This window comes from Phaethon aethereus (assembly GCF_964289735.1).
Source record: "Phaethon aethereus genome assembly, chromosome: W".
Lineage (NCBI taxonomy): Eukaryota > Metazoa > Chordata > Aves > Phaethontiformes > Phaethontidae > Phaethon > Phaethon aethereus.
The window spans coordinates 3,597,820-3,623,727 of record NC_138581.1 but is presented as its reverse complement, the minus strand read 5'-3'; the positions used below and the strand labels follow the sequence as shown (position 1 = coordinate 3,623,727).

The 25,908-nt window shown below is 47.1% G+C and overlaps 1 protein-coding gene across 1 annotated transcript in view; it reads right to left on the bottom strand.

The window, feature by feature from the left end:
- LOC309415260 (unconventional myosin-Vb-like) overlaps positions 1-25,908 on the bottom strand; it is a gene marked incomplete at its 3' end in the record, with an annotated part of 151,344 nt that overhangs the window by 69,309 nt on the left and 56,127 nt on the right. Inside the window, exons 7-14 of the mRNA XM_082012727.1 lie at positions 25,061-25,142; positions 20,823-20,930; positions 18,524-18,633; positions 16,660-16,925; positions 11,166-11,247; positions 9,502-9,642; positions 1,893-2,015; positions 547-630 (exon numbers count right to left, since the gene is read on the bottom strand). Coding sequence (XP_081868853.1) covers positions 547-630; positions 1,893-2,015; positions 9,502-9,642; positions 11,166-11,247; positions 16,660-16,925; positions 18,524-18,633; positions 20,823-20,930; positions 25,061-25,142 — 996 coding nt within the window. The remainder of the gene's footprint in view (positions 1-546; positions 631-1,892; positions 2,016-9,501; positions 9,643-11,165; positions 11,248-16,659; positions 16,926-18,523; positions 18,634-20,822; positions 20,931-25,060; positions 25,143-25,908) is intronic.

Genomic DNA, 25,908 nt, shown 5'->3' with positions numbered 1-25,908 from the left:
CATTTTCATACAGAAGGGTGGTAGGGTCAGCAATGCTGACCACAATACACAAACCGCACTGTTGACTATGGCTTTTAATCCCAGGGTCACCTGCAGTACCACACACTTTTGAGAACACCTTTGGCGCCAGGTGATGGGTGAGGAGCTCCAAGCAAGAGTTAAGTAGGATTTACACTCCCCCATAACTGGCTGTTCCTGAATTTTGCTCTCGGTGACCAAAAAAGAAGAGGATCAACAGGTTTGGAAAGGATTTTTCTGATGCACCTCAACAGGACACCGACACCAGGGTGAAGGAGAGCAGAGGACCACACACATCCACACCTGGGTGCAACCATAGACCCCAGCAGCCTCGTCCCTCCTCTCCCCACTCATTCCCTCCTCCAAACCCCATTTATTGCCCTTTTTTATTTATAACATTTATTGCTGTTCACGTAGGTGCCACTTTTGCATACACGACATGCTGCGGCACAGCACAGGAATGCAAGCATGAAGCTCACACTTTGGAAAGCAGTGGTGCTGATCATCTCCTGACTCACTGCTTTTTACCTTGCTGGCTTTCAGGATGTTGATCTGTTCTTCATACACGGTGTCCCTGTTCTTCTCCAGAAATCCCTCACTTTGGTACTCCACCTACCAGGAGACAGAGAAAGAAGCCCAAAGGTTAAAGTCCAATGGCACAGGGACAAGGTGCTGTGTCCCACCGCACGCTTACTGTTAGAGCTCACCTGAAAAACACAAGAGGGAGAAGGAGGGCACAACTGGAATGTAAAGGTTACTTTTTATTAAAAAAGTGAATCTGAATGAAAGCAAAAACCTTAACACAAACTGTTTCTAAGTCATTAAACTGCTCCGTATGGGACCCAACCGCACTTCCATGGAAACCAGGGGTAAAAATGCAAGGATCATCAGTCCCTCTACATGATCTTTTGTGCACTCCTGAACTCCTTGCACGCTAGTCAATAAATCTCAAAAGATCTCCTGACTATATCTCTTGCAGGTCTCTTGGTCTTGAGACTACAGAGAGTTGGGGAGCACAGGAAGAATTCTGAGGGCACAGATGAAAACTTTATTTCTTACATTTGAAGTTGGCTAAAATAACTGATCACAAAGCACAGGCAAAGCTTGCAAAGGAACAATATTTGAGAGTGATGCATGTGCAAAATCATGTGCCTAAGGAAAGGTGAGTATCAGCCTTTGCCATGAAAAATGCCACTTGCATCCAGGGCAAAACCGGTTAGGAGAAGCGCCTGTGCGGGATCGCCACACCCGCATGTCATCTGGCTCCTTGGACACATCCCCAGGTTGGCCTTACACTTCCCTTTCTAACAAACGTGTGGTTTGGATAACTGCAAGCTTTTAGAATTCTTATTTGCTGTGAGTGATGCCTGTCAGCTCGGGGTTACAATGAAGCTGGAGCGCATGGATGAGACCCTATGGCACCAGACACTGAGACTTAGAACCCACAGTTGGCATCATCTCTCTCAGAAGGGTGGCACCAGCCCAGCATCACCCCTCACGTGCTCCTCCCCACCATGCCATGCTGATGCTTGCAGCTCCTGCTCTTCAAAACTAATTCCCTTTTCCAATACATTTTCAGTGAAGCTGCCCTTACAGAAATTCATTTCGCCGCAGCTTTGAGAAAGAGGATTTTTCTCTCCCCTAGAAAGCACAACTATTTAAAGCTTAGCGCAATAGTTTGGAGGCTGAAGTCCTCCAAGCTGATCTAGATCTGAGCGCACAACTGAGATTACTGCCAACCAGGCATCCCTATCACCAAAAAGCAGCTCGCCGGTGCTATAAACTAATTTTCCTTCATGCAGCTCTTTTTTCCCCTCCGTGCATTTCCCATTTCTGCATTCAACTCCCAGCGCACGCAACGGGCGCCCGGTTACCTTATCGGCGAAGTGCAGGACGATGAAGGAGGTGTTGGACATCCGAGGCTTCTGGAAGTGCTGGCTGCTGGCATGCCGGTCATACAGCTTCTGCGCCCAGTTCTGGTCGGTGCCTTTGGGAACCTGGACGGGCAGAAAAACGGACCAAAAAGTCATGGTCAGGCATGTGAAGGAGGTGCAGGGAGGTTTTCGAGGAAGCCTCCTTGTGGGCTTCCTGTAGTCTGCATGGGCTACAGAAATATTTGAGAAACAAAGTCCACCTCCCAGTTCTGGAAGCCTGTGCTATTTTATTTTCATGTACATTCTTGACAAACACACTAAAATTTTGTTTGCAGTGAAAAACACCCAAATGCTGGTTCTGCTCCAACCGCCAGAGTTGGAGAAGTATTTTTGCACTTAAGTTACATTAGTTGCTCAGGTACCAACATTACTCTTTTAATCCAATTTTTGGTGACCGAATAGTTTTGTGAACTGCCACCTGAGACAACGTGCAAGAGGCTCTGTTTTATTTCATTTAAAATAATAATGATAGTAAAAGGATAATTTTAAAATACTAAAGCTACAAAAATAATAAAGTGATAATTCTTAAGAAACTCTGCCTCTCAGCAGGCTTGGGGTGGGGTCCCTTGGATCCCAAACACAGGACACATTAACCCCAGCTGCACAGAGGGTTGGGACTTCAGAGCCACACACCTGCCCTACCGCAGCTGAACGATTCTCATGTCCCCCTCCCATGCATCCAGCCTCCTGTGCCACGAATCTCCCGGATGCCAACCCTCTTTCTCCATCCTATTTACACTGAAATCAGGGCGCAAGCCCTACATGGAGCTGCCCTTGAAAGGATTTGGCCATGGTACACCCAGATATCAGGTATTGCCCAAGACGTTGCTTTGGTAGGATGGGGCAGAGAGCAGAGAAATCCTAAATCCTGCAACGACTGAAAAACCAACCTCACAGCACTATCTGTGCAGCAGGGGAATGGGCTACTTTTCATAAATCAGCAGTTTTAAGGAGAGCCTGAGCTTACCTTCCTACCCAGAACCTCCAGTTTTTACCCACTAGATAATTGTAAACTTTTAAAGTTAATGCAATATACTGCCAAGATCGGGGGAAGAAAAAAAAAAGAATTTTGGCTTTGTTTTATTATTTTGTAAGCACGTATAGCTGCATAGCAGCATGTAACAGAATCACAGAATCACATAACAGTATGTTGTAACTTCTGATACTCCTACGATTACACTTCCCATAAGGACTAATTTTTTTTTAGGGTATGCTTAGGTCCCTCTCTGCTAACCAGCCAAAAACACCAAAGGTTTCCAAAAAACATAAGGGCATTTGAGGAAAGCAGCATGGCTGTAAATATCTGTTCTTTTGTACTTTTTCCAGCGCAAAAAGCTTTCCGCAAAGCAAAATTCTTGAAAACCAAAGGAAACCAGGAGTGAAGTTGTCACACTCGAGGGCTGGGGACCACAGCTGATGGGGTTCATGCCCACCCCTCCTGCCTGCCTGGCAGGGGTGGGAAAGGCATGGGCTGGTGGACCCTCCGTCACGGCTTCCCGTGACAGGACCACAATGGTGACGCACGCACCTAATTTTTAACACAAAATGGCTGACTGGATTATTTAGGCTAGAAAAAGAGAAGAGTCAGAAGAAAGGTGTTAGGCAGTATTTAAAATTAGACAGGACAAAGCCTAGAAACCACAGAACAATTGTGCAGAGTCAGGAAAAGCTCTGGATCACCCATCAGGCCTTTACATAGCCCTTTATATGAAAAGTGACAGAGGAAACAGGGGCAGCAAACAGTAAGAAGGAAAACTTGAGACTGATGAGGAATATTTCTTTAAGCTGCTCTGAAACAGCCTTTGATTTCATGGCAGCAAGCCAAAACATGCCAGAAGGGTTCTGGGCCCAAGGACGAGCAGCTCCTGCCCACCCTCCTTAACTGGAAGAAGTGGCTGAATTAAGTGCAGGAGCCACTCTTGCAAGCCGTGCTATCCCAGAAGTATTTTATATTTTACAGTTGTAAGTGTAACCGGTTATGGATACACACAGAAATAACACAAACTATATATAAATATTAAAAGGCATTTATTTATGCAACTATATACCTGTTTTATTTATGCAAGATAGACATGCATATTTAAACTATGGAGTTATACAAATGCAGACGGGTTTCTTTTTCACCTGTAAATATGAAGTGTAACGGATGTGAACACCCTCTCTGGAACGATCAGTAGGTCTCTCCTGTCCGGGACAGAGCCGTGGGTGCAGAGCAGGAGTGCCACAGCCACCTGAGCCACCTCACTTATCCTGACCAGCTCTCTCCTAGGACATCCACTTTGCTGAAAAACCTGCTTATCTCAGAGTTGAGCTTCAAAGGGCAGCGCTGCTGCCTCCCAGAAAGAGGGTTTCGCCGCACCCACGCCTGCTCCCTGCGCCCCGTTGTGCAGCCGGGGTATTTTTAGCTGCCTGAGAAGCAGATAGGGACAAAGTCCTGGAGCTAAAAACTAACAGGGCCATTATCTGTACTTTTATAACAGCTTTTGGTATTGGCTTGGCAGTTTAAGGCCTTTAGACCCACTGAGAAAGTTATTTACAGACTATCTTATCAGTGCAAGACTGGGAAGAGGAAAACCGACTGCCTTGCAAGTATTGTACGGAAACCTCTAAAAAGGTAAAACCTCAGACCAGTAATTTCACAAGGTCACTGCTTCTGCTCGTCTGTCCTCACTGTCCCTCCATCCATCACTCTACATAAAATCAGTCAGGTAGCGTAATCTCGGCCAGCGTCACCTCCCATCTCCATACACAGTCCTCTGAGCTGCCAGGAGCTACTGCAACCAAAATCAAACCTACCCAGCACAGCCAGGGTCAGCCCCCAGGCTCAAGTCCACCGCTTTTGCATCAGAAGCGTCCCAGGGTCAAGAACCCACCACGACCACCAGAGACCGGAGATATTTGGAGCTGCTTGGACTAAAGGGGTGAGATTCCCTCCACCATCACCTCCAACAGAAGGCCAATTAACCGGATAAAAGCAATAAAGGTCCATTCAAACCTAATGATCTAGAAGTCAACCCTCTGAAAACACAGCAGGAGCTATTTGCACCTTCTTTTCTCATTATCACTCTAATATAAGTTAAAGCCTGAAAAGAGCCCGGGCTTCCTCCATGCTCTGCAGACACGTTCCACTGCAAGTGATGTGCCTGACTTTAAAGTCATAAAAGCTGACAGCATGACGTAGGCAAGGTTATTCTGCCGTCAGATTAGCCGGTCTGCCCGAAAGGAAAGCCCAGAGGTCCAACCAGGAGCAGGAGCAGAAATCTCCCTGGACAGGACAGTGTGGCACAGGAAGGTGACATGCTGACTTCTCATGTTCAAAAAACTAACAAATCCAGACAAGGAAAACAGATTTGCTCGGATACCCGAGTTCAGAGAGATGCACAGAGACAAGTGGGATTGAAAGCCAGTCTGCTAGAAGCAGACTTCAGTGTTTCTGGCCCTTGACAGAAGGACACGGGAAAGGTTAAAGAGCATCTTTTGAACAGCGTTAGAAAATGCATTTGGCACATTAACAGCATAACACAACGGCAACGTGCCATAGAACACTAAACAGATCCATGAAAGAGTTTAGGAACATGAGAAAACTCACGGGTTTGGTTAAACACATCCTCCTTCAGCAGCCTCAGGGTCACATTGCTCCTCAGCAGAAAGAATTTCACTAAGATGCATAATAAATCTTGTACAACAATGCCATGACTGACACACCAACCCTTCCAACCAGCCCGTTCTTGATCAAATCCATGATAATGAGAAATTTTTTTAATTAATTTTTCTATTCCCACTCCCACCCCGACAGCATAGGCAAAAGCAAGAAAGCAGCCAGGCAGCAGGACACCTTATGGAGAAACTGGATATCCACAGCAACTTCAGACTGTACTCCTGAATGACATTTGGGGAGTGTATGGAAGATATCCAGCGCTCACACAGAGCAAGCAGTTTCAGCCTGAAAATCAGGACACCTCATCCAGCTTTGATGAAGAGACAGCACTGCATTTCTTCAAGAATTTTCAGTTTTCTCTAAGGATAATTTAAGTCCCTTGAAAAATCAACCCCCGCTGGCTCCTCCTCTCCAGAGCACTGAAGCTGCTCTTCACGTGTCCCTCCAACCGCAAAATCTTGCGAGTCTTCCTAGGAAGTCTGCTGTCCCCTCTGCCAAAGTCATTGCCTTTACAAGGCCAACCATGCACTAAAGCATTCCCAGATATCCAAGGAAGTCTTCCACATGCCCCCCAACTTCCCACAACTGGATTTTCAGGAGACAGCCTCCCTCCTTATAATGCTTGTCTCTTCTGATGAGCTCAACATTGGTCTCCTTGCTCTCCTTAAGGACTCTGCTCTTATCTCAGATTATTTCCCACCACCACTGTTGGCCTTATGGGGACTCCCTCCACATTTCACAGCTCACCAGCAGGGAGGTTCTCCTGGACGCCCTTCTCCCCTTTCCCTCCTCTTCAGGCTCAGCAGTTGGTGATACTGCAGTTCAATGTTGCGCCTGTCACAGTGGCCTTGGTTTCTGGCCAAGGCCATTTCTGTGCATGGGGCATGAACTCTTGCTGTTCCTCTGGCATCTTTTTAGGCCAAAGCAAAATAAGTAGGTACTAAAAGCTCCACGTCTGGGCAGGTAACACTCCAGCGCAGAAAATGAGGAAAATGCTCTTTGAGGACTCCAAGGTCACTTAGCAGAGGACATAAGGTCACTGTCCTGTGGAGATTATAAAGCTCACTGGGCAGTCCAAGGACATAACTGATGGCTGGACCAAATGACCTCCAGAAACCACCTCCAACCTTAAGAATTCTACAACAGCTTCCAACTCCTAAGACCTCAAAGCTGTTTAAAAACCCCCAAACCCAAACATATCCTAAAGCCCTCTTTTTCTGAGCTAGGGATTTTATTGTTTGCTTCCGTGACACAGGTTTAGTCCTTAAAACTCCAATCTTGGTTCGAGAGCCCTCGCTTTCATTGCCGAGTCCCATTTCAATTCTGTCAGGTCCCCTTCTTCTCTAAACAGCGACAAGACTCTCATTACACACCGAAGGTCTACGACCTTCATTAGCCGAACTGCTTCAGCATGTCCCCAACCACCCCCCCCCACCCTCACATTAAAGATTAAAAAAAAAATAAATCCATACTGTGAAGTGAGAACGTTAGCGACGAACCCTCCACCTTTGCGCTAATGTTTCATTATGTTGCCAGGACCCCCCTGATGCCTTTTCAAGTCCCAGAGTATATTTATCTGCCATTGTACGTGCTAACGAGATGAGTTGCAATTACTCTATTGTGGTCCCACACCCGGCTCTCCCTGAGAGGTGAAACGCTGCTGCTGGTGATGCGGGGGTGAAGGTTTTAATCCATAAAGCAGGGCTTTCAGTTGACAGGCTTTGCTGAAATTTTCATAAAGCTGGAGAACGCTTGCAGGTTATTATAAAAGAGCTGATTAGAGGGCTCATAATAAGGGCCTGTGACTAATGACAGCATTCCCCACTGACAGGTAAATACCCAGATAACTAGCATTTGATGTGGGGGGGAATAGATCTTATGTTCCAGGTTTTTGGTCAAAAAAAAGCACAGATGGAAAAAAGTAGTACCAGGCAGATCTACAGCAAAGTTGCCCATATTGCTGTTGTTGCATAGGAGTTGCTCCTCATGCAACATCTCACGCGATGTCACCAGCAGCAACCAGCACCAGGTGCTTCAGAGAGGAGCAAAGGGCATTGTCAGCCAACACGGCACGAGGGAAAGTTGTCTTATGGTCTTCACAACGCCCAGGAGCTGGTTTGAGCCTGAAGAATTTAACAGGCTTAATAGCGCAGAGACCAAATTAAATGGGTGCTGAATATCAAGCAAATAATCTGACGACCTTCTGAGTCAGCACCGGCTAAGATGCTATTTCAAGGGCATCAAATCAAGTGTAATTTATTTTCATTTTTAAGGAGTATTCCTGAAACTGGATTTGGAAAGGACAAAGTCCCAACTCGGGCTCATTGCAAAAAAGATAGCCGGAGACTGTCTGTACCCCAGATGAGAGCTGAAGCTTGTGGGACGTGCAGGTTGGGACAGCCTCATCATGCCTGGGAAGGCAGCCGTGTCACATGGAGAGCGGCAGCCACTTGACAGGTCACCTCACTTCCAGACAAGTCATACATCTCCTTAAATCCCAACAGGGACACTAGTCTAAATAATGGATCCAAAACCTTTCCCTCTGATGCAACATGACACTTCCTTCTACCCTCAGGCCGCTGGATCTGTCCCATACCCACAGATCCAACAAGAATTCGTGGTGTCCTTCCCATCACCTTGCCTATCCTCGTGAGGGGCCACTTCCCTGCTTCAGCTCTCCCACCACACCTTGCCTCACCTTCCCTGCACTCTCTCAAAACTCTCAAAAAGCCCTTCCACAATCAGTAAGACATGTCCTTGCCCAGAATATACCAAGTCTCGATGGAAACTCTTCCCAAAGACAATGTGTTGATCACACCACAGCAGAACCAGTCTGAGGCTGCACAAGGCAGCCACTTCCAGCAGGAAGGCAGCCATCATCCCCTTCCAACAGGCTGTTCTCAGCATTAAAAATGCTTATTTCATGGTTGAATCTAACTTCAATTTCTAGCTATTGCATGCTAGGGAATTTTTTTATCAAAGGGTCTGAAAACCCTCCCACTGACTATCACAAGCACTCATCTGCAGCGCTCAAGTTTCTTTATCCTCAGTCGCACAATGTTTTATAGCTGTGATCTAACAACACCTTCTCCAGTATTTCCTCATCATCATCGCTGTGCAGACAACAGAACTGGAAGAGATACAGGCTGCTCTGGCCAGTGTAGGAGCCCTTTTCATCATGGCATCACACTGAGCTCTCATGTTGAGAAGACCATACCTAAAGACTCTGGACTTTCCGAAGACCTTCAAAACAGGCATCCCAACTTCCCAAGAAAATCTCCCATCTTATATTTCTTGTTCCTAGATATATTTGATAATTCATGAATGAACAAGGAGTGAGGGAACAAGGAATCCGACCTTTCTTATGGATTCTCATGAAGTTTGGGGTTCTGGCCTTTCTTCTCAACTTTTAAGCAAGATTTAATTTAGGCTGATATGAGAGAGAGGGGGTAAAAGACAGCAAACTACTCTCCCAACATTACAAACACCTGAAGCCTGTACACTAAATGCAATTGACTTTACCCCAAACAGCTATCACAAGAGGACTCAGGTTTCCCTTGAGGCAGGGAAGAACTCTAGCTCCTGGATAACACTGAAGAAATCAAAAGTCATAAGCAATGGTTATCCCTAAGTACAGCCAGGCCAGAAACACGAGCTCTGGCAACACATGGTGAGATCAGGTACCCAGGCTGGTAGCAAACATCTGCTAAGGAAGCTCTGAATGGTCCTAAAGTAAAGCAAATGTCAATAGCCTACCCTAGACATGAGCATGCCAGCAATGCAGGTGAAAGGAGATGTTTACCCTCTTACAAGCTACCACAGGTCAAAGCCCATTCTTTAACCTTTTATAAAAATAAAAATGCCAGCAAAAAGGTGGGTGGTCCTCTTTACCTTGCACTCTTCATCCAGTAGGTCCAAGATACCAAGTTTCGCCTCTATAAGGTCTATGCAGGGCTGGTTATCATAGAAGTCGATGAGAGTCCAAGGGATTCCCTCCTTCATGTACTCTTCTTGTTCCAGCTTAAACACATGCTGAGAGTGGAAAAACAGCAGAGTTACTGACCATGACCCGAGCCAGCACAGCACCAGCCCCTTCCCTGGTCACCCACTTGTCCCCGCTGGAGTAACGTATTCCCTCAGCACATCCAGAAGCCATAGAAGCTTTAGGCGCCCTCACATACAGCTTTGTACAGGCTCTGCCATTTACACAACCTAGCTTCTGGCAAGGAAAGTAAAGCATTACACTAGGAAACCATGGGGCAGGAAAAAAAATGGCTTTAAATGACTTTCACTAGAACATGACTGAAGCTGTCACTAGATCTATGTGGAAGCCATATGTTGAAACAGCAATGACATCTATCTCCTGGGCTGAGAAAAAATCCCTCTCTCCTTTAGTGCTCTGCTGATTAAACAGGTTCACAAGCTGGGAGCCAAGCCAGGGCTGAGCACGTGTGACCCCATCTGCGAGCAGAGCTTCATAAAGAGCACCCATTGCCCTAGAAGGGATATCGGCAGCAATATCTGACTGACTCGGGAACACTTGTGTTGCAGATTCTTATTAAAAAAAAAAAAAATTCTTTGCATGGCTTATATATCTCACACCTCTGTCCAAGCAGATAAATAGTCCCTGGCTATTTCTGAGATACTCTAAGCATATTAAAAATGATTTTTCAAATGCACTTTTTTCTTCAAAGATGGCTTTTTAAAATCTCTTCAAACATGTCATCTCAAGAGTTTGAATTTATAAGCTTCAGAAGTGATAGTTGGACATACTAAGAAAGATATGAATAGTGCAAATACAATCCATAATTTACTTTTCATTTTTAGCTGATGTGATCTGATGCATTGGATATACTGCAAATGTTCATGTCCACGCATATGATACGGTTTCAACGTGCCAAACTACTTCACAATACTTAGCTGCTTAAATTTAACAAGTTTTCCCTTGTATCCTGAAATTAACAGTAGTTTTTTCCCCTGCTTACAACAAAAGCAGAAGACAACCCCTTACTGCTTTCATTTCCAGTGCAGGTAAGTGCTTGGATCTAATAAAACAGAAGCAGCTCAGGTTTTTGTCAGGCATGTCCAAGTGAAAAATCAGGAGAGGGTCCAATCCTGGATTTAAGACAGAGTTTTTGTTGGAGAGGTTTAAGCCACACTTAATGGGCAGGTTTCCACCCATGCTATGTCTCACGCTGGAAATCAGGACTCAGCACAACACCATCAAGGTTTCTGTTTAGGATTGAAACTACGCCAAAAAAACAAAAAAACAAACTATCTCCTTATTCAAAACCATCAGTGAACCTTTGCATAAACCATTTGCAAACCTTCTTCCAATATCAAGCTTATAAATCAACCATGCAACATTTTCAGCTTTCTATGAATTTTTAGTGCAATTGCAATGCACAGTCGTTGCCCAGGAGAGATGGTGTCCCAAGGACTACATTCCTGCTGGCCATGTGATCTGCCCAGGCTGCAGGTAAATGCCATTAAGCAGAAGCCAGACATACAAGAACCCCTCTAAGTTTTATGGCACGTTTCCAAGCTGACCTTACCGAATTGAACTGCTGCTGGAGCTTTTCATTGGCATAGTTGATACAAAACTGTTCAAAGCTATTCACTTCAAAAGTTTCAAACCTGCAAAGCAATGAATAAATCAGCATTAAGCGGTGCTTTGCCTGAAAATCTACTTTTCCCTGTAACGGGAACATCAGGTTACTCAACCGCCTCTTTGCATTCCTCCTATCCCAGATCTACACTTTATTCCTCGTTCCCCAAACTGTCTGTCTGTCCTTGCCACAACTCAAGGGATTCAAGAGGTCTCTTCTGCTATGCATGAACGAGATATTCAGCACAACTGCAGCTTCCTGCCCATCAGGAAGCAGGGCTGAGACGAGAAATATAACAGCCTCTCTCAGGGAAAAATATTATGAAATATTAAGTCCAAATATATTCACTGCAAAAGTGATGGAGAAACAGTAGCTGCTATCTTAAAAGACCCAAGACAGTATTTTTAATGCAATTCAATAGAGCAGAAGAAGGTATTAAATTCATAATTATAGCCTCTGTATTGCATCCCTGATAGTACAAAAATTAGATAAAAGACATCAGCAAGCGAGTTCTTGGAGGCAGAGGGAAAAATGGTGCTTTCAGCTCCAATTCCAACACGTTCCTTAGAGGGAGCTTGGTGTTGGTCTCGGGTGATCCCCCTCTTCACCAGAGCTTCCAAAGCTCCCCTCACAGAAATATCATCCCCCCTCCACCGGCCACTGGCTAACTCCAAACAGAGCCCCAAACTGGCTTCCTAGCCACAATTCAAAACGAAAAAATATGCAGTTTAAATAACACAAACTACAGGCAAGCGGCAGACAGCAGCGGAGCCCCCGGGGCAGTCGGGGCTGAAGCATGCGATGACCAGGGACAGGCACAGGGAGGCTTGCTCTTAAAAAAACAAAGGACATTTTTCATCTACCACAGGGAATTATATTATTTATATTTCTATTTTTAAGGCATAATTGGAAGGGGGAGGAAAAAAAGTCTTTGACACATGACTGTAAGGATTAAACTAAGGGAAGAGGTTGCAAGGCTCCCTGTGCTTAACGAATAAGCTGCTGTAATGATAAATTTGCAGCAAAATAATTGCTTGGGTTATAGGTGCTGTAGGAGCTGTCAGAACAGTCTTAAAGCGCTAAACAAATGAAGCCCTTTTTCCACTCCAAAATCAGTATTTCTAGTACTTTCTGAGGACTACCTGGCTGTTGCAAGGTCCTGCCCCTGGGTCGGGGCAACCCCCAGTATCAGCCCAGGCTGGGGGTGAAGGGGTGGAGAGCAGCCCTGCCGAGAGGGACTTGGGGGTCCTGGGGGATGAAAAGCTGGACACGAGCCGGCAATGTGCGCTCCCAGCCCAGAAGCCAACCGTGTCCTGGGCTGCCCCCAAAGCCACGTGGCCAGCAGGGCGAGGGGGGGGATTCTGCCCCTCTGCCCTGCTCTGGGGAGACCCCCCTGCAGGGCTGCGTCCAGCTCTGGAGCCCTCGGCACAGGAGAGACATGGACCTGCTGGAGCGGGGCCAGAGGAGGCCCCAGCAACGCTCCGAGGGCTGGAACCCCTCTGCTGGGAGGACAGGCTGGGAGAGCTGGGGGCTTCAGCCTGGAGCAGAGAAGGCTCCGGGGAGACCTTACTGCAGCTGCCAGGGCTGAGAGGGGCTGAGGAGAAAGATGGGGACAGGCTTTTTAGCAGGGCCTGTTGCAACAGGACAAGGGGTGATGGTTTTAAACTAAAAGAGGGCAGATTCAGACTAGATAGAAGGAAGAAATTTTTCACGCTGAGGGAGGTGAACCCCTGGCCCAGGCTGCCCAGAGAGGTGGTCGATGCCCCATCCCTGGAAACATCCCAGGTCAGGCTGGACGGGGCTCTGAGCAACCTGCTCTGGTTGCAGATGTCCCTGCTCACTGCAGGGGGGTTGGACTAGATGACCTTGAAAGGTCCCTTCCCACCCAAACCATCCTGTTATTCTGCTCTATTCTATGATTCTATTGTTATCCAGGTGATGCAGTTACTCCCCAGTTATTGGCAGGTGGTAATGCCCTCACCATACAAAAATGCCTCATCCCTTAGGGAAAGGCAACACAAAAATGCAAAAGGAAAAGGGGGGAAAACCTGGGAGAAAACCCGGGACCAGCTCTCTCTCCACCTGCCCTGGGGCTGGCATTGCCGCTGGAGCAGCCCCTGCTGAGCAGAGGATGCTCAATCCCTCCCCATTCCAGGATCCGAGCTTTGCAATCTTTAATGCAGCAAAATCTGATGCCTGGAACCAATGAATGTTTATATTAAACATGTGGCCAGAGCCTCAGTGATGAACATGTCCTTGAAGAGCTCCTGCTGTGCTTTATCTTGATTGCACAGCCACTACACCAAGGTCAGCGCCTCCAGCTCTTGCAACCAAAGGGTCTCCTTGGAAATACCAACTCCTGGAGGTTCACAATCAGAGCAGCAGGGCAAGAAAAGATTTTAATTAAAACAGAGAGGGAGAGGCACAGCGAGCTAGGTGGAAAAATGCAATGAGAGGAGGGGTACCAGAGGAAAAGAGCCGAGTGGAAACTCTTTTTCCACTTCAGAGACACCAGATGTGATTTATGAACCTCTCAGTGAGTGCCGGCCGGGGCAGAGCAGCTGTACACCACCAACTCCAAGGGAGATTTCATGAAGTTGCTAAATTAAGGGACTCTGCCAGTGCAATTTGCTAATTGATGGAGCAGCTTGGTCACCAGCTCCATACGTGCCCTCACTAGGAGGTCATGCCTGCACTAAGTGCCTGTGCTGAGATGGCATCGGAATGGGAAAAGCAAACCAATACCTGTTTTGTTTCTATCCATTTCAGTGCCTATATCCTGGTGCAAAAAATAAACACATTCATCCCTCCAACCCATCACCGTGGCTCCTGGGGAGGCACACCCCGGCTTGGGGACAGCTCTCATGAGTAGATGTCGGGGGGCAAACGCTGCATTTTGGCTCTTCTCCTGTTCCCTATTCTGCTGTGCGACTGGTATCTCCTGGATCCGCTGCAGCACTGGCGTTTATACTAAAATATTTAAAGTTCATAGGTAACTCCAGCATACAGCTGGCTGCCTGGGTGCTCACAGTTTCCCTTCACATGGCAAACAGAGGGAAAACAAGCTGTGCCCGCCGAGTCCAGGAATGCCACGTGAATCCACTCTTCAGCTACCATAGCAAACGACACACTTCTAATAAATACGTCAAAGTTTTTAATGCTGCACCCTCTCACCCCAATACTAACCGAGACTTAAGGATGCAGAGCTGAGCATTAGAGAATTAGGAGACAAACCCCAGAGCCTCTGCACCCTCAGTTTGGACCCTCTCCCTAGAAATCCCACCCATGAGGAGAGTCTTCACCCAAGAGCACCAGGACAGAGGTGCTCTTGGGATGTCAGGGATGTGCGAGGGAGGCTGCATGCAGGCTCCCTGCCTTTCCAGCTTAATCCCTTTTCCAGAGGAAAAGGAAAAACAACGGCCATTTGGGAAAAAAAAATTTCCAGTATTTGGCAGAATGCATTAAAACTCCCAAATAATCTGAGTGTTTAGGGAACCAAACCATTTCAAGGACTGCAGAGACTCAGGTTGCCAGCACCCCAAGTCCCTGCATTGTTAATTACTCAGCATTTAGACAGCAATACCCAATTCTGAAAGGGATTTACAGCCTCTTTAGGAGACTGGACTCACACATGAGTGTTATGGCCCGGAGTGCAGACACTTGTCCCCTACAAACCTGCCTCTTTTGATAGGACTCTGTGGAAAAAAACCTGCTGTACCCTGCAGTGACACCACTGCTGTAAAAGCATCAGCTGCCCCACACCCTGGACGTGACGCACAGGAGACCTGGGGCTAAGCGAGGTTTTTCTTCCACGCTAACAGGTTTTCAAGTCCAGCTTAATCTTTCATGAGCGTTATCCTCAAGTCTCCTTTTATTCAGATTTCTGAAAGACTGTGTCTGATTTTGTAACTCGGATGTCCAGCTTTCTGCTTTGACACACTATCACCCACAAAGCTCCATCTCAAAGCTTTATTTTTCATGTTCCAGCCTGCAGAAATCTCTGTTTGCATGGGCACTGATGTGAAACAGCTTTTCCATCTCATACAGTCTTCGAACAAGACTGCACCAATCCCATCTGTTTACTTAAGATGTTCCAGGTGCTGTGCTATATACCTAGAAGAGCCCAGACACTTGCAAACCTCTGACAGCAACCTCACCATCTCAAATCATCCCATTAAAATTCCAAATCAAAGAGGACTGCCCTCTTTGCATACTTGGTACGAGTGTTCCTGCAAACCTTGCCATATGGCAGCAGCTGCTGATGGAGATAAGCAGGCAGTAGGCTAAGCCAATGCTCCAGCACTGACTTCTGGCATCTTCTCTGCTGCCATGGCTATCCAGCAGATGTTAAAATCAACAACCCAAACACCAGTAGCTGTAGAAACCCCATGGGAGTTTTTATACACAAGATCCAATTCCAGTAACGGTATTGGTATTCTAGGCCATAACAGCTTTCTGCAGCTGACCCAGAACCACTGCAGCAGGACTTCATTCTGAACTTCAGGTTCGTCTAGATCTGACAGACCTTACGAGGACTCTGCCATTACACGAGATTTGGGATTGAGCAAGGACAGCAACAGCACTGGGTCAGGAAGCAGCTACAACTCGTCCATCCCACCTCGGAAACAGGAGCAACCAAGCGTCTCAGCAGGTCACTGCTGTCCCACCCGCCTTGTCCTTGCTCCCCAAGGAGAAAGAAAAGGGATGGTGTTGAAAGAGAGGAGAGGAAAACCACCAACCCAGAAGACGGCTTTCCTTTTCCACCCCACAACTGACATAACTCCTTCCTTTCTCCTCCATCTTCTGCTTCTTTGCAGCACTTCAGCTAAAATGAAGTCTTCACATGCAACTCTCGCATCCCTTTTCTACCAGCACTCACGTGCCAGGTCGACAGATTGGACAGTAACCGGTACCCAGTCCGAATTTAAAGCAGCTCATTGCCCCTGAGGTTGCAGGCTGCAAGCTTTGCCTGCGGTTATGCCAGAGCTTTTTGCACCTTACCCCCACACTGCAGGTTCCCAACGTCCTCCAAAGCTCTCGCTGCACAAGAGACCTGCGGCAGCGGTTTCACAGCTGAAGAGGGAGTTTCGTCAAACCCCACAGCAACCCAAGCACAGTTTTCGGTCTCTACATCTCCACCTTCACACCTAGCTCATCTTTAAACTCGATGCTTTAAACAGAAATCCCAAGTGGGAACCGCATGGAAGGTAAATCCCAAAAGCCAGCCCTCAGCTGGATCTGCATGCACTGTTTCAGGGTCAGGGTTGCACAGTCCAAGGGAGGATGAAAACTGCAAACCACACACGACTGCGCTTTTTTGCATTCCTTTCTATTATTCGCACCCCCTGCCACAAGCCAAGGTCAAGCGTGCACGGCCAGAAGGGCGAGACAAATTAGGAAGGTCTAATTTAACAGGCTTAAAAGCAGAAAGCGTGCCTACCCGTAGATATCGAGCACGCCGATGAAGGAGTGCTGCTTCACGGTGGTGTGCAGGGCCTTGTTGATGTGCTGCACGATCCAGTTGAAGAGCTGGGCGTAGATGTGCTTGGCCAGGGCGTTCCTAGCATTCACCACTTGCTGCATGGACATGTTCTTCACGTAGGTCTCGGCCGTGGTGACGAGCTTGCGATGGCAAAGCCAGTGCTGCATCTGGCTGTGCTCCACGCCCAGCAAGCCGCAGAAGTTGTTCAAGTGCTCGTCCTCGCTCTAGGGGTAACAAGAAGCAAAGTCAGCAGGTGGTGACATTCCAAAACTGGGGTTTTAACACCAGGTTCCTAGATCAGTGCAACTGACTAGCAGCGTTTCATGCCTATCCAGGGAAATACCCTGTATCTCTGTGGCTGATAGGAAACAGAAAAGTGATAAGCACTCATCCAGTTACGCTAGTCTTCATGGACATGGACGAAACGGCTCACACAGGGCTCTGGATGGTGGTACACCCTATGGCTTTCCTCTGTTCTGGCTATCCTCAAGGCCTTGGACTTCATGAAGAGCAGACTTCCACGGTGATTGCCAACAGGAAAGAGCACTCGCCACTCTACTCCTCCATGAGCTGCAGCTACCACGCTCCTTCACAGCAAACCTGAAGAAGCCTCAAGTTAAAGCTTAGGTACGCCATTACACCCTGCCTTCTACAAACTAACCCCATTTTGAATAACAAAGTTGCAAAATGAGCATTACCAGAAGGGCTTGTGTTTTGCATAATCAATAAAACGAAACGTGAACTTCATTTTCTCTGGTGCATTGTGTGTTTTCCCCCCTCAAACTACGACAAGGCAGTTCTGAGTCTCTCTCATGCTGAGATAGCGGGCACTGCCTTTTGGACAATGAGAAATCAATTCCCCTTTCCTTAGTGAAATAACACATATCTAAAGGAAGTAAATCGTTTCCAGTTAGATACATGCTCGCGTAGAAGCTGGAAGGGTTTGGGGATGGAGAAAAAAACGACGTTTTAAAAGACCGCTAGGATGGTTTTTTTGCTCTGATATCTTTTTGACTGTGGATTCAAAGTCATAACAGGATTGATTTAATACTCTGCAATTACATCTGAAGGTAATTAAACAACATGAACTCCGTTACAGAACTCAACATTGTAAGAGCAGACCACTCTTACATATCCATGTTGCCAAATACCAAGCAAATTACCCCCAGCATCCAACTAATTGCACATCACGTTGTCTCAAGGGTACCACTAAAAGTGTGTGCAGAACCCATTTTAACACTTTAATTAGGAACAAATGACCCAATCTGGGATGCAATGACAATTGACAGGACAGTATTTTCCATAAAATCACTTCCCCCCCGCCCCCCGAACAAACACAGAAATAGGAAATACACCACAAAGGCATCTTCAGTCTTATTTATTCTTGCTACTTAACTACGTAGTGCTCCTTTGAATACTGGATGGCCACATTACAAGCAGCAGCCTCAAGGCTTCGCCTGTAGCCAAGCAGCTGTAGAGCATCACACCTTCTGCTGGTGGGAGTCACCATTCCCCAACTACTCTGTGCACCAAGTCTTTTAAGAAAGCATGAAGAGTTAAAGATGGGTTGGGACTTAAGGTGGTAAGTGACCTTTGAATCACCTCGCTTATGGGCTAGCTAGAGAGGAGAAATACCGCATTATCTTCTTGGAAAAACAAAGCAACCAGGAAATTATGATGTGTTTTCAAAAAAAGCAAAGGAAACCAGGAGGAAAATGGCTTTCTATCAAAGGATACTGTTGCAAAGCTCAACAGGTCCAACATGGCCTGATTTACGAGCGTACAAAGCTCCCCACGTGCCCCGCTCTTGCTGGTGACCTACCGACACGCTACAGGCGTCGCCATCTCGTTCCGCTTGGATTTCCAAGTTCCCTAGGTGCAGAATGGCAGCAATTATCCTAAAAATGGTCATCTGATGAGACTCCTTCACTCCTACGGGAACAATTGATAGCTGGTGTTCACAACAGAAAACAAACCGCAATTTTCAGTTTGTATGAAAACGCTTGTGGTGTTTGATTTCTTTCCCGGGCTGTTGGTTTTCAAAGTTATCAGAATTCTCCCAGTAAACTCACCATAAACTCTCAGTAAAGTCGTCGCTCAAAAATGAGAGGGGAGACAGCGAGAGGAGCTCCCCGTATTATTTCTTTACCCCTAACGATTGTATCTAAGCGATTTTGACACAGATGGCTTTAATACTCCTGCAAGTGTGCACAAAACCAAGGATGCTACTCCATAATGATCAAACAGGATCAGAGCTATAGGGGCTCCGCGGCTTTGATAGAACAGGGAGTTGCTTCTCTGCGACCGTAGTCCACCAGTGAGATCTCGCCGACAACTGAAGCACAGAAATTACAACTTAGTGCCGGTGTCTCACAAACAGACGAGAATTAAAGCCATGCACACGATGCACAACGCCTCCAAACTGGCGCTACAGCAAGTCACCAGGGAGGTGATGCAGAGCACTGTCTTACTGTCCCCAGTATCTCAACAGGAACCCCATGTTGTGGGTCTTCACTGGAGGATGTAAGATGTTATTGCACTATATATTTTTCTGGCAGGCTTTTGCAGGCATTCCCGGCAGGAGCATTGCACAGCAGCAGCCTGCACACAACTTTCTTGCCATATCTTGCATTTTTACATCCCAACTGGGTTTCTGCACTCCTTTTTGTGTTCAGTGCTTGTGTCCTAATTATCTACCCAAGGTCTGAGACATCACTTGCTGGTTTTTGAATTATCAAGAGCTTCCCTTTCCCTCTCTCAAGACTCTTCTGTTATCAGCATAGTGAGAAATGTTTCAACGTTACTAAAAGGAGCAATGCTCTGCTGTTACTTGGCACCCTTAATTAGAGTTAAGCCTTGCTAGGGTGGGGATTTGCAGATAAATCTGATTTCTCCTTGTTACACATAAGAAAGCAAGGCTAGAAATCGTAGTAGCAATTTCACCAGGCCCTGAACAGAAGCAGAAAGAGCTGGGAAACACTGAAGGAGAATGAGGAAAGGCAGAGCCAGAGGAAGCACGAGAAGAGGAGGAAAAATTGGCAGCAGAGGAAGATGCTTACACAGTGCTTCATAGGGACCAGCAAGGAGACAGGGGGTCTCTTTGGGGAGGCAGAGGACCAAACAGAGACTGCATGGGGCAAGAGGATGGGGAGAGGGTCCCCTGGGGATTACAGTCCTGTGGGCAAAGTTGGAGCGACCAGAGGCATCGGGTTTTTTTGAATAGTTAACAGACAGAAGTCAGACAAGCCAGACAAGAGGAGGGTAAAGAAAAGACCCTGCTGTCACCCCAAAGAAAAAGAGATCGAGCCCGTCTAAAACACAAAAGAGGACAAATTTTGGGGAAACACTTGCAGTTATAATGCTTGAAATGAGTCCCCACGCTCACTGCCGGCACAGAGCAGTGGCTGCGATACAGCTGCTCGGGGGGGGGGGGCGGGTTTCACAGCTGGCTGCGAACACCATGAGCTCCTCTCCCAACAGATGAAATGCCATGGAGAGGCACTGAGACTTACCAGGATTTAAAAACTTGGTTTCAGATAAATATTAATAAACTCTGGGAAAGTTTTCCCCTGCAAAAATTGTTTTTCCTTTCAAATTGTCACTGCTGCAGTTACACGGGGCTGTATCCTGCCTGCAGCATCCATGGGTGGTTGTTGCAGCAGTCGATTCTGCAGCTGGCCATGCAACCGTGGGCTCCGCACAGCAGGGGTGTACTCAGCTCGTTATTCCCAGGAATCAGCTACTCAGTACAATACTGTGATGGTCCAAGAAGCGACATCACCCTCAACCCAAATACAGATTGAACTGCAGAGTAATAGCTCTTTTCCTGCTTGTAAATAGGGTAAAAAAATAGCAAGTTGAAGCTGCAGCATAGCTTTGACTCCAGAATTTGGTTTCTCTTAAATTCAGTGTCCTCCTCCATTTCCCTGCTGCTGCACAGATAGCTGTAAGAAACACTTCCGCAGCTGATACTGAAGAAGAAGATGAAGCCAACTAGGTCAATAGCAAGATGGATTTATACATCTTAGTGTTACAGGACAGACATATAATTCAGGCAAAATACTGAAAAACATTTGCAAGAGACTTCTGCTGGGAAGCTTCCAAGCAGAGCAACCCCTTACCAAGCAGGGTGAAGGCATGCCTGGTTTTCTCAAAGTCATCAGCATCGTCCACGCCATCGATAGACGTGTCACCTCCCTGAGAAGTGTAGAAAAAGTCTTCGGCACATGCTAGGAGAGAAGGAACAGGAGAAACGCATCAGCAAGCAGCAGCTTTCCGGAGCGTACACTGTGATGCTCCCTGTCCCCACCCTGCCCACCCCCAAAGGGCACCCACCTCCTCTAGACTACAGTTTACTTAGAAATGGATGAAGTATAACCTTGATAAGTGACTGCAACTGCTGCTTGGAGCGACGGAACTCCTTCCCATGCAAAGCAAGTTCAGCCAGGGCAGAGCTGTGGTATGTTTGGGATTCAAATAACTGCTCTATGGCACAGGTGCGTATTGCTTCAAATACTGAGGTTACTACTTTCAATTTTTTTTAATCCTGTTTTACATACCCATGACCAATTCAGACGTTTTAACACTCTTCCTATAGAACACCTTAAACCCAGGGAGCAAAGGGAATGGAGAAATGCTCACAGTGCCAGCATTACACCATTTAAGCATCCGCGCTTTAGCAAAGTTCTTGCAGGACAACGCAACGCTAAATCCTATGGAGACCGAGAGGCATTTCCAACGCAGATACAACAAGAAGAGATCTCAGGATTTATCCCCACTTTAAAAAGCTTCATGTGAAATCACCCTTCCTTAAAACAAGGGCTTATTTGAGGCCAAAACCATTAAGATACGTGCCCAAGGCTGCCAGGCTGAGTGCTGGCAGTGCGGGAGCAAGCTTGGCCCCAGGGAGGGCTGGGGGGAGCCCAAGGGGTAGACAGCTTCCCCATCCCACCCAGAATCGGTTCTCAGCACCAGCTTCGACTCATTTCAAACCAGGTAGGAGGGACTTGCCAAGGAAAGCTCAGAAAGATCGATAACACTCACAAACATATTTCCCAAGTATCACGAAAATAATGAGAAAAACAGCCTACTGTGCGTTCCACATCAGTCTGCTGGTAACCTTTAAAATCACTGCAATCTGCACTTTTTTTGACTCACATTGCCACCAGAAGGTCCCCATCCCTTCCTAGCCCTCCCACAGGCTTTTCCATTAGCTGTACTTTCAGGCTGCAAGAAAAACATTTAATTCTTTTCAGCATACAAAGACCCGGGACCCGGAGGTTTCAGTAACTCTGCTTGTTGCCGGAAGATTGGAAACAAGGGGCAGAAAATGCCGATTGGGGTCAGAAAGCTGACGTCCATCCCAGTCCCCCCAGCGCAACGGGAGCTCACCCAGCCCGTGATGGAGCACGTCGCGTTAACAGCTTGGTGTTGCTGCATGTCACCCTGCAAGATGCATCCAGGGCTGGCAGTAGCTGATATGACCGAGACGTCAGCCTCCAATTTTAACCATCTACATTGGGATCTGCTTCTGCCTCAAGTCTTCTCTGTTATAACCTAGTCCAATATTTATATTTCAATATATGCACAATGCTTTTAATAACCACTGAAACCCTTTGTTTCATTGCAAACAAATAAAGCATCTTTGCTTTGCACCATTGCCCAAGCATCATTGTTAGACACCACGCTTAATAAAGGGCACTGCATTGCATGAGAACTCCCACATTTTAAGTCACGCATTTACTTTCTGGTTTAAAACCAAATTTTCAGGATTCCCCTACCTTAAGAGCCAGCACTTAGTGGTTCGCTTTGCTGGGCTCACGTAAGTTTAGAGACTCTTTGTTTTCCAGCATTTCGCAACATAAAAGAGAGTCACAACAATTCTTTGCGTGTGCAAGACCCGAAGGAGAAACAGCAGCTCCTACTTTTGATATGGAAAAATAGACATCCTGCTCTCTGCCTAATAAAAGGTGGATTTTCACATCAAGATACACCTTGTTTTGTATAAGCCTAGGGAAGAAAAGGTTGACAGGTAGGTAAGGTACAGCTCACATGAGTAAATAAATTCGAGGTTTGACTCGTCGTCTTGAAATACGGGCTACTAAACCCGATGCAAAGTTGGTAATGAAAAAAATCCCTTGAAAGCAAGAAAAGTGAATTGTGCACACCTGCACTCAAAGAAAACCGCCCAGCACTAATAACTCAACAGGGCAGGGCAGAGCCCGGTTGACCCCAACAACAGCAACTCTCGGTGCCCCACGTCCCCGTCCCCCAGAAGCCATCCCTGCCGAGCATGTGAGCAACGCCGCATCTGCCAACTATGAAAACATTTCGGGGAGGTCTTTTTAAGCTATTGCAAGGTGACAGTGTGGGAAACACCAATGACACCCGCCTTTAATTTTGGAGGGAATCACTCCTCTTTTCCGTTGTTGCATTTTATGGGAACGCACAAGCAGCAGGCTGTATGGATACCCACGCATCCTGCGATACAGCAAATGCACAAGCACCATGGAAAAGCGCAGCAGGAGACCGACGCGGACTGACAACATAAAATTTTGATTAGGAATAACCCAAGACGGCTTTCCCTCCAGTGAAATGCCTCGTGGGCTAACGGCCATAGCACCCACCGCCTCCTACGCTGCCAGCTGTTGCCATTACACATTCTCCCTTGAGACACCGAGAGCCACAGTCACAACAGCACAAAGATGTCCCGGATGATGTCCTGAGAGTGGAGAGCTCTCAGCCTTCAGTATTACCAGCCACCACAAAAACAGACCAGGCTTTTAAAGAGCCATGTTGTAAAAGACTGAGATTTCCTCTGATTTTCATGTTCCCAAAAAGAGAAAGGTGGTTTCACAGCTGGAGCTCTACCACATCAACTCATCTCCCAGACTGGGTTGAAATAATTTATTTTTGAATTTTAAGATGCCAGGGGACAACAGCATTACTCAGGGTAGTTTTGCAAAAATGAAGCACAGAAGCCAACGGCAGAAACTCTTGAAAGTGCTCAAAGAGATGTGCTCTGGGGTCGTGTGAGCATGCAAAGGGACCAAACAAGGGCTCTTTGACGGTAGCTGGGAAGCCACTGTCGGAGGAACATCATATTGGGACCCTTGGAGACTGAAGGGAGCCCCAAGTCCAGCACAAGCCTTGACCTACAGAGCCAGGTTTCACACTACGGCTGGTGCACAGTGAATCACGCAAAACCTTCACCTCCCACCCAGATGTCCTGGGACAGACATTGAGGTTATGCCTGGACAGCCTCAGAAGTCACCTTATGCCTTCGCAAATTCATAGATGCAGTTGTCTGGTCTGGTGTCACTGGGCAGAGTATGGACTACAGTTGTATAATGCACCAAAGCTTACTGGTGACAACAGGACAAGAACAGACTGCTTCCATTTCAGCACCAGCACTTAGTAAGAGTGGCCAACGTGTATAAGTTGACCCAAAAAGTCGTTAACACAAGCCCAGAATTACCCAGAAACTGAAAGCCTCTCTCTCAATCTACCAATGGAAACCTCTGCGAGACTCTACAGCAGCAAGATGCTCTGCATTGGGATCACAACCTGCCTTGCTCACCATTTTACATACTTCAAAGCAGCTTTTAAGCCTCGCTTCTCTTTTTAAGTAACAGCAAATATTTGAGATCAAAAATTACACCACAGCTCTGCATCCCCTGCTGCAAGTGAAAAGCCTCTTATTCAGGTGCCTTACATAGATTTTGCTGCAAATCCTGAGGAAAAAAACAACTTGGGATACATCCCAGGAGTTAACCATTGAAAAAATATAATGGATTCAAAGGACACAAGTGCTCCTGCCAAGACTCCATCCATATCAACCCATACTCACGCTTCATTTAAAAGACAGACCTTTATGCAAGTTTCGTACAATATTAACACAAGTTTCATACAATATTAACACACGATCTCCCCGCATCAGCTGGCATCTACCACGGCATGTGGTTCACTGCGGCTCTGTAGGCAGTTTCTACAAAATACACAGGCTTCTTCCACCATGGCTGACCTCCAGTAACAGCTCCTACTCACCAGCAGCAAGGACTCTAACAGCGCTGACCAGTGCAACACAAACTTCACGCATTTTACGCGGCAAGCCACTGCACAGCAGAGGTGACGAAGGCTGGTGTCTCATCCAAGGCACCACATCCCTGGAGATGGCATCACCAAAGCTGTGCACCACTGGGGAGACGCAGCCCTTCAAGCTCATATCCCCCTACCTCCTCCCACTGAGCAGGCATACACAACCTCATCGATGAAATGCATTTCTAACCCCACAATGTTCTCCTGATGCCATCAAACCCAGGCAGAGGCCACTGGCGCGTGAGGCTGTAGAAGTACTTACTTAGTCCAAGGTCCTTGAATTCTGGAAGACTCGCCGAGGCACAGAGCTGATAGAAGATGTGGTAGTTGCGCTCATCCTCTGCCTACGGGGAGAAAAAGCCGAGTTAACAAAAGCAAGAAGAGGTTACAGCAGTGGTCCCACTCTCAGCCCGGTGCCCACTGAGCCTGGGGCCACCCTGACCCCATCCCCTGCTTCCCAGTACCAAGACCACCTCAGTGCCACCAAGACGATGGGGACCTTGTGCCACCTGGGAGAAAGGAGGTGTCAAGCCGTGTCCTGACCAAAGTACATTGCCCATCTCGCAAAGGGAATAAATAACTTTATATTACCTTCCACACCTTATCCCACTCTGGGAGAAGTTAGCTAGCAAGCACCGCATTGCAAACCAACAGCAACATTAAAAGAGGCAGCCTACACTCGTGGCTTCCCATTGTTTGGTTCTAGGATTTTTGTAGGGGTTTGCGTGTGTGTGTGTGTAAGGACAAAAGCTTTGCAGGTGCTTCCTCCCTAGAACTCAAGCACAAACAGATAAAGCTTGTCCTAAGCCCTGCACAAGAAACCCAGGGGATGTGCCGTGGCAGAGACATCAGCCTCCTCAGCCCTTCTATCTTCAAAACAAAAGACTGTTGCTGCAATTTATTCTTCCTCGCTTTTTATGAGGTTCAGTGAAAATCTCAGCAGCTGCCCAGAGAAAGGCTTTCCATCCCTGCCCAGCAGCCACGCCAGGAGCAGCGATCTCTCCTCGGGGCTCCAGCCCCAGGCAGATGGAGGGAACAAACAGGGGCCAACTAATGAGTCTCCCAGCTACATATTCCTCCAGAAAGAGGTCACCAGGTTGGGACAATCAA